This window comes from Oenanthe melanoleuca, unplaced genomic scaffold (genome assembly GCF_029582105.1).
Source record: "Oenanthe melanoleuca isolate GR-GAL-2019-014 unplaced genomic scaffold, OMel1.0 S001, whole genome shotgun sequence".
Classification (NCBI taxonomy): domain Eukaryota; kingdom Metazoa; phylum Chordata; class Aves; order Passeriformes; family Muscicapidae; genus Oenanthe; species Oenanthe melanoleuca.
Window position 1 is genome coordinate 5,889,067 of NW_026612650.1, and position 14,069 is coordinate 5,903,135.

General features: G+C 52.6%; 4 protein-coding genes across 5 annotated transcripts in view; 3 read left to right on the forward strand and 1 right to left on the reverse strand.

The window, feature by feature from the left end:
* The window catches only part of LOC130266127 (uncharacterized), a 1,034,314-nt gene that overhangs the window by 799,199 nt on the left and 221,046 nt on the right, over positions 1–14,069 (reverse strand). The window lies entirely within an intron of this gene.
* Positions 1–14,069, forward strand: part of LOC130266132 (olfactory receptor 14A16-like) — a 540,143-nt gene that overhangs the window by 102,188 nt on the left and 423,886 nt on the right. The gene's annotated exons all lie outside the window — the stretch shown is intronic.
* LOC130266144 (olfactory receptor 14C36-like) overlaps positions 1–14,069 on the forward strand; it is a 255,402-nt gene that overhangs the window by 41,906 nt on the left and 199,427 nt on the right. The gene's annotated exons all lie outside the window — the stretch shown is intronic.
* On the forward strand, positions 704–3,210 carry LOC130266148 (olfactory receptor 14I1-like). The gene is made up of 2 exons (XM_056515490.1): positions 704–1,092; positions 2,234–3,210. Exon 2 carries the CDS (start codon positions 2,259–2,261, stop codon positions 3,189–3,191), a length of 933 nt encoding a protein of 310 aa, XP_056371465.1. The 5' UTR covers positions 704–1,092; positions 2,234–2,258; the 3' UTR covers positions 3,192–3,210.

The window sequence follows — 14,069 nt, forward strand, 5'->3', positions numbered from 1 at the left end:
GCTCCTTCCGACACAGTGGAAAACAGTGGGTGATAGAAAGAATTAATGCCAAGGGCAGCTGGAGTGATCCAAACTGGACACAAGAGAAAGGAATTTCTGTCCTAGGGTAAAGCTGTGGTGCAACACGTCCCCCAGAAGGAGTCTGGGTCAGCCCAAAGCTTTGTGTGGCCAGGCAGAGGCAGGCAGGACGCAGAGCTGTCAGCAAAGGAAGGGCCAGCAAGGTGGGGCAGCCGGGGGATGACGACAGCCTGCAGGGACAGAGGCGCAGGGCATGGACACCGTAGGACAGCCTGGGCTGCAGAGGGCACAGGGATGGGCAGCAGCTGAAAGGCCCTGCCAGAGCCAACTGCTGCAGCACTTGGGCCATGGCTGCTGGCCCTGGGCCTGAGGCCAGCAGGGGACAAATGAGCCTTGCTGTGCTGGGGCCTCATTGCCTCCTTGTCCCTGCTCAGCAGCCTGGCAGGGGCCGCCCCATGGTCCTGCCCTTGGCATTGCACATCCCCTGAGCCCAGTGGCCTGGGAAGAGCCCTGAGTAATGAGGGAGGGACAGGATCTGCCTTGCCAGGGGCTGGGGCTCAGCCTTGGCCCTTTGCATTCCTGAAACACATCCAGGTTTGCTGAGCACCAGAGACACCTTTCCCTTGTTTGTTATCATCTGTCATCAGTGCCTCCAGTGTTTGGCTCTAACTGGAACCTTGGGGCACTTTCTGAGTCCTTTCCCTCAGTGGGACCCATTAAGACTTCAAGAAACTTTGGCGTATTAATTTGATTTTGAGTTCTTTAAAAGTTTTTTTGAAAAACACTCTCTCAGGGATTGAATGTGATTTAAAAAAGAACAAACTCCTGAGCAGGTCATTAAAGTCGTTGTGTTGTGTCTCCTGGCACAGAGGGAGATAATGGCAACCAGGAAAAGCTTCAAAAAGACATTTCTGCAGAGGAGCAGCTCCTCTCCCAGCCCAGCAGGGCTGAGGGCACTGCCTGCAGGCACTGAAGGGACAGGAGCCAGGCACAGACAGGCTAAAGGCAATCAGGACTGGGAAGACATTGAGCTGAGATTTCACCTGGGGAAACATCTTCACAGCCCTGGACATGGTGAGTCTGTGGGTGCAGGGCAATGTCCCCTGTGCTCCTGGAGGGATCTCCTGGAGCCAGCACAGCCCACAGCCTGGGGGATGTGTCAGGAGGACTCTCCCAGTTTCTCTGTGTCAGAGGAGGAGGAGGAGGAGGATGTGCTGCAGAGCAGGGCTGCCCTGCGTCAGAGGGACAGGGCAGGATGGCTCCTGCTGCCAGGGACGGCTGCAGGGACTGAAGCTGGGGCTGCAGCCAGGGCTGCCCAGGGCTGTCCTGCAGAGCAGCTCCTGCAGCCCTCAGGGTTCTTGGCCAGCCCAGGGCATGTGCCACCTGCCAGGGGCAGCTCTCAGCCTGCCTGGCAGCTCCCCATGCACTGTGGGGAGAAGTTGGAGGTGGAAGGAGCCACCCCCATCAGGGCAGATTCCTCCTGCTGTGGAGATGGTGCTGCATGGCCAGGGCTGCTCTCAGCTTTCTCCTCAAGGGAAGGGAAAGGGGCTGTCAGGTGTGTGTGTCACTGAGACTCCTGCACTGTCCCCTGGGCATCAGCAGATCTGCCTCAGATCTCCCTCTGCCTACAGACAGCAGCAGCAGCACCGTGGGCAGTGCCTTGATCTCGGAGGGGTGTGCAGGGCCCAAGGTATGAGCCCCCAAGGCTGGGCTGGGCTCTGGGAGCACTGCAGGGATAAGGCTTGGATACAGAGAAACAGTTCCCATTAGGCACAACTCCAGGCAGCAAGAGCCAGAAAAGCCTTGGAAACCCTCTCTCTGCCTATCTTCACCGAGAAAAAAAGAGGATAGGGAAAATAATTTCATAATTTCAGCCTTCAAAAAAGCTACTTTTTTTTTTTCTCCAAGCATTTTTTAAGTGTGTTCACCCTGGATTAGAGGGAGGTGAAGTGAATATTGGGCACCTTTGTGGGACCCGCAGATCTGACTGCAATGGGGCACAGGAGGCCCTATTTTCCCTCTGGGCTCCACAGTGTTCAAGCTTAGGGCAGTGCTGAAGATGAGGCAGTAAATCAGCAGGAGCAGATACCCAAACTTAACAAAGATTTGAAAAATTTCGCCACAGGAAGAGCATTATTTCTAGGAAAGTCCTAAGAAAAAAGCATAGGATTAAAGCAAAGAAGTTGGTCCAAACTTGTCAATGTCTTCTTTCGAGAGTCCACAATTGCTATTTTGAAGAAATGTCCAACAGCAGCTCCATCAGCCACTTCCTCCTGCTGGCACTGGCAGACACGCGGCAGCTGCAGCTCCTGCACTTCTGCCTCTTCCTGGGCATCTCCCTGGCTGCCCTCCTGGGCAACGGCCTCATCATCAGCGCCGTAGCCTGCGGCCACCACCTGCACACCCCCATGTTCTTCTTCCTGCTCAACCTGGCCCTCACTGACCTGGGCTCCATCTGCACCACTGTGCCCAAAGCCATGCACAATTCCCTCTGGGACACCAGGAACATCTCCTACTCAGGATGTGCTGCACAGCTGTTTTTCTTTCTGTTCTTCATCTCAGCAGAGCTTTCCCTCCTGACCATCATGTGCTACGACCGCTACGTGTCCATCTGCAAACCCCTGCACTACGGGACCCTCCTGGGCAGCAGAGCTTGTGCCCACATGGCAGCAGCTGCCTGGGCCAGTGCCTTTCTCTATTCTCTGCTGCACACAGCCAATACATTTTCCCTGCTCCTGTGCCAGGGCAATGTCCTGGGCCAGTTCTTCTGTGAAATACCACACATCCTCAAACTCTCCTGCTCACACTCAAACCTCAGGGAACTTTGGCTCATCGCTGTTGGTTCTTGTTTAGCATTTGGCTGTTTTGTGTTCATTATTTTCTCCTATGTGCAGATCTTCAGGGCTGTGCTGAGGATCCCCTCTGAGCAGGGACGGCACAAAGCCTTTTCCACCTGCCTCCCTCACCTGGCTGTGGTCTCCCTGTTTCTCAGCACTGGTATATTTTCCTACCTGAAGCCCTCCTCCATCTCCTCCCCATCCCTGGATATGGCTCTGTCTGTTCTGTACTCAGTGGTGCCTCCAGCCCTAAACCCCCTCATCTACAGCCTGAGGAACCAGGAGCTCAAGGCTGCAGTGTGGAGACTGATGATGGCATTGTTCAAGAAACAATAAACTGCTTTCTATTTTCTGCATGTCACTTGCAATAAAAATCATCTTTGATAATATTTGTTTGGTTTGGTGGTTGAATTGCTCTTTAATTTGTTTTGCTTTACTATTTCAATATATTCCACAAAGAAATTACATTCTTTGCACCCTTTCTCTTTTTGCTTCTCCCCATTCTTCCGGTAGCCACAGACTGTGTCAAAGACGGGCTGTGCCCTTGGTGGCTTCAAACAAACGGAAGGGTCTCTCTCCCAGCAAAGTTTCCTCCTTTTATGCCCCTTCTGTTCCCTTCTCTGGAGCTGCAGCAGCAATGTCTGTGTGCAGAGCTGGGGCAGATCAGTGCTGGCACAGCAGCTGTGCCCAGCAGCAGCAGCAGCACTTGGTGTTGCCAGTGCTGCTCCCGTGCCACTGCCCCGCTGCCCTCCTGCCCCTCGTGTTGCTGCAGGGCCTGAGTGCTCTCGGGGCCGGGCACAGCCCTGGGGGTGGCAGTGCTGGGGCTGCAGCAGGGACAGGCCATGGGCACTGCTGGGGCAGCGCTGACGCCTCAGGCCAGGGCCTGGGGGCTCCAGGCTCCTTGGCCAGGCTCTCTCCACAACACTTGGCCAGGCCAGTGCTGAGCAGAGAAAACCCCCGTGAGCAGCCCCAGGCTGGTGGCAAACAGCATGGCTGGTGCTCTGCAAGGGCCCTGCAAGGGGGAGACCCTGGCAAGGAGCAGCAGAGCAGGGGCTGATCCATCCCCACTGCACTGGACAGCCCAGGGCAGCATCCCAGAGCGTCCTCATGCACCTGCCAACAACATCCCCCCCTCTGCAGCCCTGGCCTCTCCCCCAGCTCACACAGGTGCCGCATCCTTGCAGGCACAGACACGGCAGCACTGGCTCAGGAGCCCCTGTTTGCACTGCACAGAGCAGGCGTCAGCACCCCCATGGTGCTGCTCTGGGGAGATGGAGCTGAGTGAGCACAAATGCCATCAGCCCCTGGGGCCAGCAAGGGCTGGGGATGGGAAGGAAACCACTCAGGTTTGTCGTGGCCTCTGCAGTCAGCCAGAAATTTGTTCCCATGAGCTGTGAGTTTGCTGTCCCACTGCAGATGTTTTTGCTCAGAGCCAGGGCTGCCCTGCAGCCACTGCGAAAGGTCCTGAGCATTTTCTCTGCTTTACCTTTGCTTTCTTTCCTGTTCCTGGTAAAAATTTCTTCCTATTGCCTGTCCCTGTTCCCTCCCCCCTCAAACAACCCATCCTCGTTGCCCCTTTCTTCTTCGGCCACGCTCTCCATTTCATTTCCTGAACTGGCACCATGGGAATGTCCCTTGGGGAGCAGGATCATCCTACAAGTGCTTCAGGAATTCTCTGCAGGCTCCTGCAGTGCCTCGTGCTGCTCCCTTGCCAGAGGCACCACAGGCCAGGGGGGCACATCTGGGCTGGTGTGTCTGGGTGTGGGGCTCCCTGTTGTGGGCAGTGAGGAGGGGCTGGAGAGGCTCTGCAGGACTGACAGGATGGGCTTTGGGGCCTGTGAAGAGAAGCTGAGGGACCTGGGCTGCTGGACCATCTGAAGAGGAGGCCCAGGGCTCATCCTGCAACTGCTCCAAGGGTGGTTTCAGAGAATCACAGAATCAGCCAGGCTGGAAAAGACCTTGGTGATCATCAAGTTCAACCTTTGCCCTGACACCATCTTGTCTCTCCTGAGCCTCCTCAAGGATAAATACCCCCACCTCTGCCACTCCTCACAAGATTCGTGTTCCAGACTCCTCACCAGCTTTCTTAACCTTCTCTGGACACACTCCAGCCCCTCCATGTCTTTCTTAAATTGTGGAGGCCCAGAACAGAATGAGGACTCAAGGTCCAGCCTCAGCCGTGCTGAACACAGGGGAAGAATCACTGCCCTGGTCCTGCTGGCCACACCATTCCTGATCCAGACCAGGTGCCACTGGTCTTCTTGACCACCTGGACACACTGCTGGCTCATGTCCAGCCTGCTGTCCATCAGTGTCCCCAGGTCACTTTCTGCCTGGCCACTGTCCAGCCACTCTCTCCCCAGCCTGGAGCACTGCAGGGGTTGTTGTGGCCAAAGTTCATGACCTGGAACTTGGTCTTGTTAAACCTTACCTTGTTGGACTTGGGCCCGGGATCCAGCCTGTCCAGGTCCCTCCAGCTGATCCACACTCACACCCAGCTTGGTGTCATCAGACTCCTATATGGCCCTGGAGTTTCATAATGGTCTCCATGATTCCATGAGGCCTCACAAATCCATGAGGTGTCACAATGTCCCTCTGGTTCCTTGGGACCCCATGGTGTCACAAAGTCCCTTGTATCCTTGGGCACTGCAGTGCTACAGTGCATCCCTGGTTCCATGAGGTCCCACAGTGCAGCAATGCTCTTCTTGGTTCCACAGTGTCACAATGATCTCTTGGTCCCAAGGGCCACCACGGTTTCAAACATGTTTCCTTCATTCCATGAGTCCCTGAGGAGCAACACTGGCCCCATTGGCCCCTTGGTTCCATTTTCCCTCCAGTGTCACAGTGGCCCCATCATCACACGAGGTCCTGCTCTATCACAATGCTCTGCATGGTCCCACAAGGCCCTGCAGTGTCACTGTGGCCTCTTGGCTCCATGAGGCCTCCGAGTGCCACCATGAATTCTTTGGTGCTGCAGTGTCACAATGGAGCCCTGGTTACACAAGATCCTGCAGTGTCACGAGGGACCCTTGGTTCCAGGGGCACCACAGTGTCACAATTGTTCCCTTAGTTCCAAGAGTCCTTGCAGTGGAACAATGGCCCCTTGATTCCATTGGGCCCAGGCTCTCACAAGGCTCTCCTAGGTTCTGCAGTGGCACAATGGCCCCTTGGTTCCACCAGGCCCTGCAGTGTCACAGTGGCCTCTGTGGCTCCACAAGGACCCAGAGTGTCACCATGGACTCCTTGCTTCCGTGCAGCCCCACAGTGTCACAGTGGCCCCTTGGCTCTGTGGTGCCATGTCATACACAGTGTCACCATGGTCCTCTCAGTTCCACGAGGCCCTGCAGTGTCACAATGTCCCCTTGCTTCCCCAGGGCCTGCAGTGTCACAATCATCACAGAATCACCCAGGCTGGAAAAGATCTTTGAGAGCATCAAGTCCAACCTGTGACCCATCAACACCACCTTGTCACCCCGACCATGGCACTCAGTGCCACATCCAGTCCTACCTGAAACACTTGCAGTGATGCTGACTCACCCACCTCCCTGGGTAGCCTATTCCAATGCCAAATCACCATTTTTGTGAAGAATATTTCCCAATGTCCAGCCAAAAAATCCCCTGGTGCAGCTTAAAGCTGTGTTACTGTTCCCTGAGAAAAAAGTCCAACCCTCTCCTGGCTGCACCCTCCTGTCAGGGAGTTGTAGAGAGTGATGAGGTCTCTCCTGAGCCTCCTCTTCTCCAGGATAAACATCCTCAGCTCCCTCAGCTGCTCCTCACAGGACTTGTGTTCCAGACACCTCACCAGCCTTGTTGCCCTTCTCTGGACACGTTCCTATCCCTCCATGTCCTTCCTAAATTGGGGGCCCAGAACTGGGCGCAGCACTCAAAGTGCGGCCTCACCAGTGCTGAGCACAGGGGAAGAATCACTGCCCTGGTCCTGCTGGCCACACCATTCCTGATCCATAGGAGTCCCAGGACTTGGATGAGGGAAATAGAGGGAAGGGGATGGGGGAAAAGTGTTATTGATTTCCAGCTATGAAGGGTCTTGATTTTCATATCCATTCATACTGCATTAGAAGTTGCTGGTGGTCAATATTATTTGCTTATATATTTCTATAAACAGGAAAAGACAACAATAAAAATGTTCTCTCTGCTTTGTTTCCAATAAAGTATATTCACTTGGAATACACTTCTGAAATCTATCTTATTAACCACAGAAGAATTGAAAACTTAAATTATTCTCAGAGGTGTTTCTTGTTTGGATGTTTTGAAGAAAAGTTTATGAGTCTTTGCCACTGAATTCCTGAACTGAAGAGCTCAAGAAAGAAGAGGCCTCTGGAACAGTAAAATTCATCAGCAATCTCCAAGTCCCTGAGGATCCATCCTCATCAGAGCAGGAATGAACAGAAATGGGCACAGCTTTGTGGCTGCCCCAGCTCTGGCATGGGCCCTGGGCCTGGAGCAGGAGCAGCTCTGCAGGGCCCCAAGGCCGGGGTTGTTGTGCTGGACTGGGCAGATGGGATGGCAGCAGGGGCTGCAGAGCTCTCAGGAGCTCAGGGAGAGGGGAGCAGGGCACACAGGGAGCCTCCTTTTGCCTTGGCCAAGCACCTTCCCAATGATCACCCCAAATGGCCACACTCACTGACTCCCCCCACTTACCAGAACCACTGACCAGAACCACTGACCATAACCACTGAACACACCCATTGCCAAGATACCAATGCCTGTACCCCAATTGACCACACCCCACTGAATTTTCCCACTCACCACTCCCACTGACCACACCCTATGAGCACTCTGCACTGCTCACACCCACTGACCACACCCACTGACCACACCCACCAGACCTGCTGACTGCACCCACTGACCACACCCCAATGACCCCCAAACTGACTGTACACCCATTGACCACTCCCAATGACTGCACCCACTGACCACACCCCATTGACCATCTCAGTGACCACACCCATCGTCCACACATGCTGCTCACACCCACTGACCAAACCCCTGACCACCCAACTGACCACAGCCACTGACCACACACAGTGACCATTACCTGACTGACCACACGCCACTGACAACACCCCTGAACCCCACCAAATTACCACCCCCTCCCTGACCACAGCCACTGACCACATTCACTGACCCCCCAATGACCACTCCCCACTAACTGCACCCATTGACCACACCGACTGACCAAACACACTGACCACCCCCAGTACCCGCATCAACTGGCCATTCCCCCTCTGACCACAGCAACTGACCACAAACACCGACCAGCCACACTGACCCCACCCACTCAGCACAGCTAGTGACCACATTCACTGACCACACCCACTGACTGCACCCACTGACCACACCCACTGTGAAGACACAAGTGCCCACACTCCATTCACATCAACCTCTGACCACCCAACTGACCACACTGCTGCTGACCGCCCCCACTGATCACCTCCTACTGATCACACCTACTGACCACACCTACCAACCACATCCTACTGACCACACCCACTGACACACCCACTGACCATGCCACTGACCACCCCATATGGCCACACCCACTGACCGCTGAACTGACCATTCCCCCCACTGACCTCACCCACTGCCCACACACCCATGCCCACGCTCCAATGCCCCCACTCACTCACGGTACCATCTTAACAAACACAATGACCACACCCACTGACCACTCCACCACTAACTACAACCACTCATTACCCTAATGGCCTCTGACCACACCATGCTGACCGCCACCATTGACTGCACCCAATGACCCCAGCCACTGACTCCCCCCATGACCACACCAATTGACCACCCAAATGACCACACCCACTTACCACCTCCCCACTGACCTCCCAACTGGCCACCTCCACTGACCACAGCTACTGATCGCATCCCACTGCCCACATCCGCTGACCACAATCACTTACCACTCCCACAGACCACACAGCACTGTCCACACCCATTGAGTGATACCAATGCCCACACCCCTCTGACCACACCCAGTAACAACACAACTGACCACACTACCACTGACCATAACTACTTACCACAAACCACTGACCACCCAAACTTACCAAACCCACAGACCACCCCAAATGACCACACCCACTGACCACACCTATTACCTTAATTGGAGTTGTGGTTGGAGACAGAGATGACACAGCAATCCATATAACAAAAGCTTTCTGTATTGTTCGGGACCCTTCTTAAATTGAGGCTTTGAATGTTCCAGATATACACATGTGATTGTTTGGGGTCTTAACACACCCATTTCCCTGGCCAATGATGCATCTGCACTTGGGGTTCAATGAATTGGCTGCGATCCTTTATATGTGCTCAAATCCATCCAATCATCGCTCAGCCAGGGACAAGGTTACATCTAGGCTGGTGTGGTAGTTTGTAAAGATTCCCTAAAATTTTTCTCTGCCAGGACCTGGGCAGCTGCTTTTGGATCGGACAAGGACCAATCGGTGTCTGATTTTTAATACTGACACACTGGTGCACCAGTGAGAAAGTTTATTCGTCTTTGTGAAACACACATGTAAAGATGAAAAACCCCAGGAAAGTTCTCTTTCTGTTCTTGCCTCAGTACAGGTAACACCGACCTGGGCCCCTCTGTGCAGCCCGCAGGCCTGGCCGGGCCCAGGTCACGGCCGGGCTCTGACTCTGGGCCCCGTTTTTGGCCGGGGTACTGATAGAAATGGGGAGGGGAGGCCCACACGGCTGCTAAGATCTTAGATTCCCCAGCCTGGCACAGCCAGGGAGCCCGTAGCTCAGCAGCTCAGCAGAACATGGAGCTGACATTCAAACCCTGCCCTGCCGCCGGTCCGTGGGGCCTCCACCCTCGGGAGAGCGGCTCCGGGCGGCCGGGGCGTCCTGGGCAGCGCGGCCTGGGGCAGAGACAGCCGGGCCCGTTCCAGCAAGGGGCCACCCTTTGCCTGCTGGGCAGGGGGAGGGAAACCCATCAGCCCACAGCTGGAACTGAATGTAGCAACTCCCAGAAAACAACAATGGAGCCAGAACAACCACCACTGTTGTTTTGGCTGGACCCTTATGATCCTAGCCCAGCCTCAGCGCGATCTGAAATGCTCCACCAAAACTGCTCCAGCCGCTGTCCAGGCAAGGTAGTAACTCTTCCATTGCTCAGAATGAGACTTGCAGACACTTTGTTCTCTCTCCTGAGTGAAAGAAAAGGACCAAGATGAAGATTTGCACACAAACAGCATAAAAACACTGAGGTCAGACAAAGGGAAGAGTCAGGTCCCAGATGAGGGAAGGAAGAGAGTTGTGGACTGAAATTTCTCCTTTTTAAGCTATGAAGAAGAGACTCTTGTTTCCCTATAACACGTAAAAATATTACAGAGTAAATGTAACTGTTTTAACTGTAAATATGAACAAAGACATTAGTGTTAGATTAAGTAGATGTTGAAATAGCTGTGATCCCTTAAGTTTGAATACTATGAAGACATGTGCTGCTCCTAGAGGAAGAAGAAAAAGAAGGAAAACCTATTTTTTCAAAAATAAAGCAAGCTTTTTTTTAAACCATTACAACCCTTTAAGTGTGCCCTATAGTTGATATGGTCCTCAATAATAGTTCTAGGAAAACTGTAAGTTAAAGAAAGGATTTTTACATAGTGATCAAAATTCCATTATCCCAGACACCTAATCACTGTAACATGAAGGCCACGAGAAAACTGTTTATTGTGGAGAAATATCTACAGACTGAAGAGGGAAGTCTCCTCTCCCAGTGAATTGGTAAAAGACTATTTTAGAGATGGTAAACTGACTGAGTTGTTTTCTAAACATTTTCAGTGTGAAAGAAAGGAAGTGTGTAGGGGGAGAAAGAGGAGTCTAAAGTTTCATTCTGAGGTTTTTTTCTTTCCTTATAGTTTCCAGTAATAAAGTTTCTCTTTGTACCATTTAAAGTTCAGACTGTTTTGCCTTCCTCAGAATCCTATCTCAAAACAAGAAAATTTCAAATTAGCGAAACAAAACCACTACACCTTGGACCACCAAACCGGTTGGGGATTGTTGGGGGTGAGTGTTTTTCCTATTACTGTGTCAATTTAAAGAATTTTTCCCATTATCATGCCAATGGAGCTGGCTGGTTTACACCCAGGACCTTTGCAACTCTAGACAAAAGGGGTAGGTGGGAGCTGGGCTTCCAGAGGGATTCTCGTGCTTCCAGAGGGGATTCGTGTTTCTGGGAGCTCAGAGGAGGATCCCCCACCTGCAGCCACACAGCCGAAGGCAGGAGAGCCAGACCCTCTGCGATCACCTGCCCTGCATCTGCCCAGCTACAGCCTCCTGCATCTGTGGACACAGCTGACCACCCGGACACCAACGATGAGCGAGGAGCTGCCCGCTCCAGCCGCTCCCACCCGAGACCGGCACGGCCGCGGCCGCCCCCTCCCGCCTCCGCTCCCGCCGAGAGAGAGCGTGCTCACAGCTAAAGAAAAGACTGGAACCAAGTAATCTGTTCTGTTTTGTTAGTAATTTTAACAACTGCTGTTGTTTCTGCTGGTACAGTTGGATATATTAGTAAAAGAGCTGTTATTCCTACCCCCTTATCTCTGCCTCAAAGTCCTTGATTCAAACGTTTATAATATTTGGGGGAGTGGAATTAACGTCTCTGTTTCAAAGGAAAACTTCTGCCTTTATTGGCAGACACCTGTCCTTCAAACCAGGACACCTGTGCATTGACCTCTCAATTGGCCACACCCACCAGAGTGACCACACCCAATGACCACACCCATTGACTGCATCCAACCCACTGATCACACCCATAAAAATGTCTGAACCCACACAGTGACCACACCCACTGACCACCCCAATGACCACTCCACTGGTCCCACCCACCCCACTGACCACACACACCCTATTGACCACATCCATCAAAATAGCTGAACACAATGACCACACCCTCTGACCACACCTACTGCCCATCCCAGTGACCACACCATACTGCTCACACCTACAGACCACACTCCATTGACCACATCCAATGACCACACCCAACTGATTACCCCACTGACCACACCCAACTGCTCACACCTACAGACCACACTTCAATGACCACACCCACTGGCCACACCCACTGACCACACCCAAAGACCACACCCATTGACCACACCCACTGACCACACCCAACTGCTCACACCTACAGACCACACTTCAATGACCACACCCACTGACCCCCCAGTGACCACATCCCAGTGACCACACCCATAGCCCACACCCACTGCCCACTCCTGTGACCACATCCCACTGGCCACACCAATTGACCACACCCATTGACCACACCCAACTGATTGCACACACTGACCACACCCAACTGACCACATCCACTGACAATACCCACCTTCGTGACCACACACACTGATCGCACCCACTGCCCATCCCAATGACCACACCCACTGACCCTCCCAGTGACCACATCCCACTGACCACACCCACTGACCACACCCATTGACCACACCAATGACCACACCAAACTGACTGCACCCACTGACCACACCAATGACCACACCCAACTGAACAACTCCAACTGACCACATCCACTGACCACACCCACCTCAGTGACCACACAGATTGACCGCACCCACTGACCACTCCCACTGACCACACCCCCTGTATCCCTCAGCCCCTCCCGCCCAGCCCATCCTCCTCCTGACCCCTCCCTCAGCCTCTTCGGACAGCTCCGAATCCCGAATTTCCCTCACCTGCCTCGTCCCCAATCCCTCCGGCCACATCCGGCGCCACTTCCGCTTCTACCGTGATGGCTCCAACATCACTGAGGCCAGCCCCTGGCTCCAAATTTTGGTCGCCCTCCCCTCTGTGGCTGCAGCCGGACGCTTCAGCTGCCGCTACGAGGAGGAGCTGGACACGGGCTGGGCGCCGTCCCCGCTCAGCGCCACTGTCAAAGTACTCGGTGAACTCCAAAAAAAACAAATTTATCCCCAAAATCGAGCCCCCCAAACCCCTAAATTTAGCCCATAATTGAGTCCCTAAATTACCTCAAATTACCTTTAATTTGAGCCCCCAAAATCCCCAAATTACCCTTAATTTGAGCCCCCAAAGCCCTAAATTACCGTAAAATTGCACTCCCAAAATCGCCAAATATTCCCCAAAACTGAGCCCCCAAACTGCCCAAATTACCTTTAATCTGAGTGCTCAAAATCCCCAAATTTCCAGCCAAAATTGGGCCACAAAAATCCTAAAATTTCCCCCCAAATTTTCTAAAAATTGAGTCCTAAAACCCTCCAAATTTCCCCCAAAATTGAGACCCAAAATTGAGCTCCCAACCCCCCAAATTACCTTGAATTTGAACCCCAAAAAACCCCAAATTTCATCCCAAAATTGAGCCCCAAAATCCCTAACTATCCCTCAAAACTGAGCCCAAAAATCCCGAATTTTCCCCTCAAATCCACCCCAAATTTTCTAAAAATTGAATCCCCAAACCCTCCAAATTTCGCCCAAAACTGAGACCAAAAATTGAGCCCCTAAATTACCCCAAATTACCCCAAAAATTTAGCCCCGAAACCCCTCAAATTGCCTTGAATTTGAACCCACATAAAACCAAATTCCAGCCCCAAATTGGGCCCCCAAAATCCCTAAATTATCCAAAAATTGAGCCCGCCAAAAACCCCAAATATTCCTCAAAACTGAGCCCCAAAATCCCAAATTTTCCCTTCAAATCCACCCCCAAATTTTCTAAAAATTGAATCCTAAAACTGTCCATATTTTGCCCAAAACTGAGACCCAAAATTGAGCCCCCAAAATCCCCAAATATCCCTCCAAATTGAGCCCCCAAACCCCCCAAATTACCTTGAATTTGAACCCCAAAAAAGCCCAAATTTCCGCCCAAAATTGAGCCCCCAAAATGCCCAAATATCCCCTAAAACTGAGACCCAAAATCCCGAATTTCCCTCCAAATCCACCCCAAATTTTCTAATAGTTGTGTCCCAAAACCCTCCAAATTTCCCCCAAAACTGAGACCCAAAATTGAGCCCCCAAAATCCACAAATTACCCCAAAATTGAGCCCCCCAAACTGCCCTAAATTGAGCCCCCAAACCCCCCAATTTCCATCAAAATTGAGCCCCCCACATCCCTCAAATTACATTTAATTTGGGCCCCCAAAATCCCCAAATGTCCTCCCAAATTTTCTTAAAATTGACTCCAAAAACACTAAAATTTCCCCCAAAATTTACC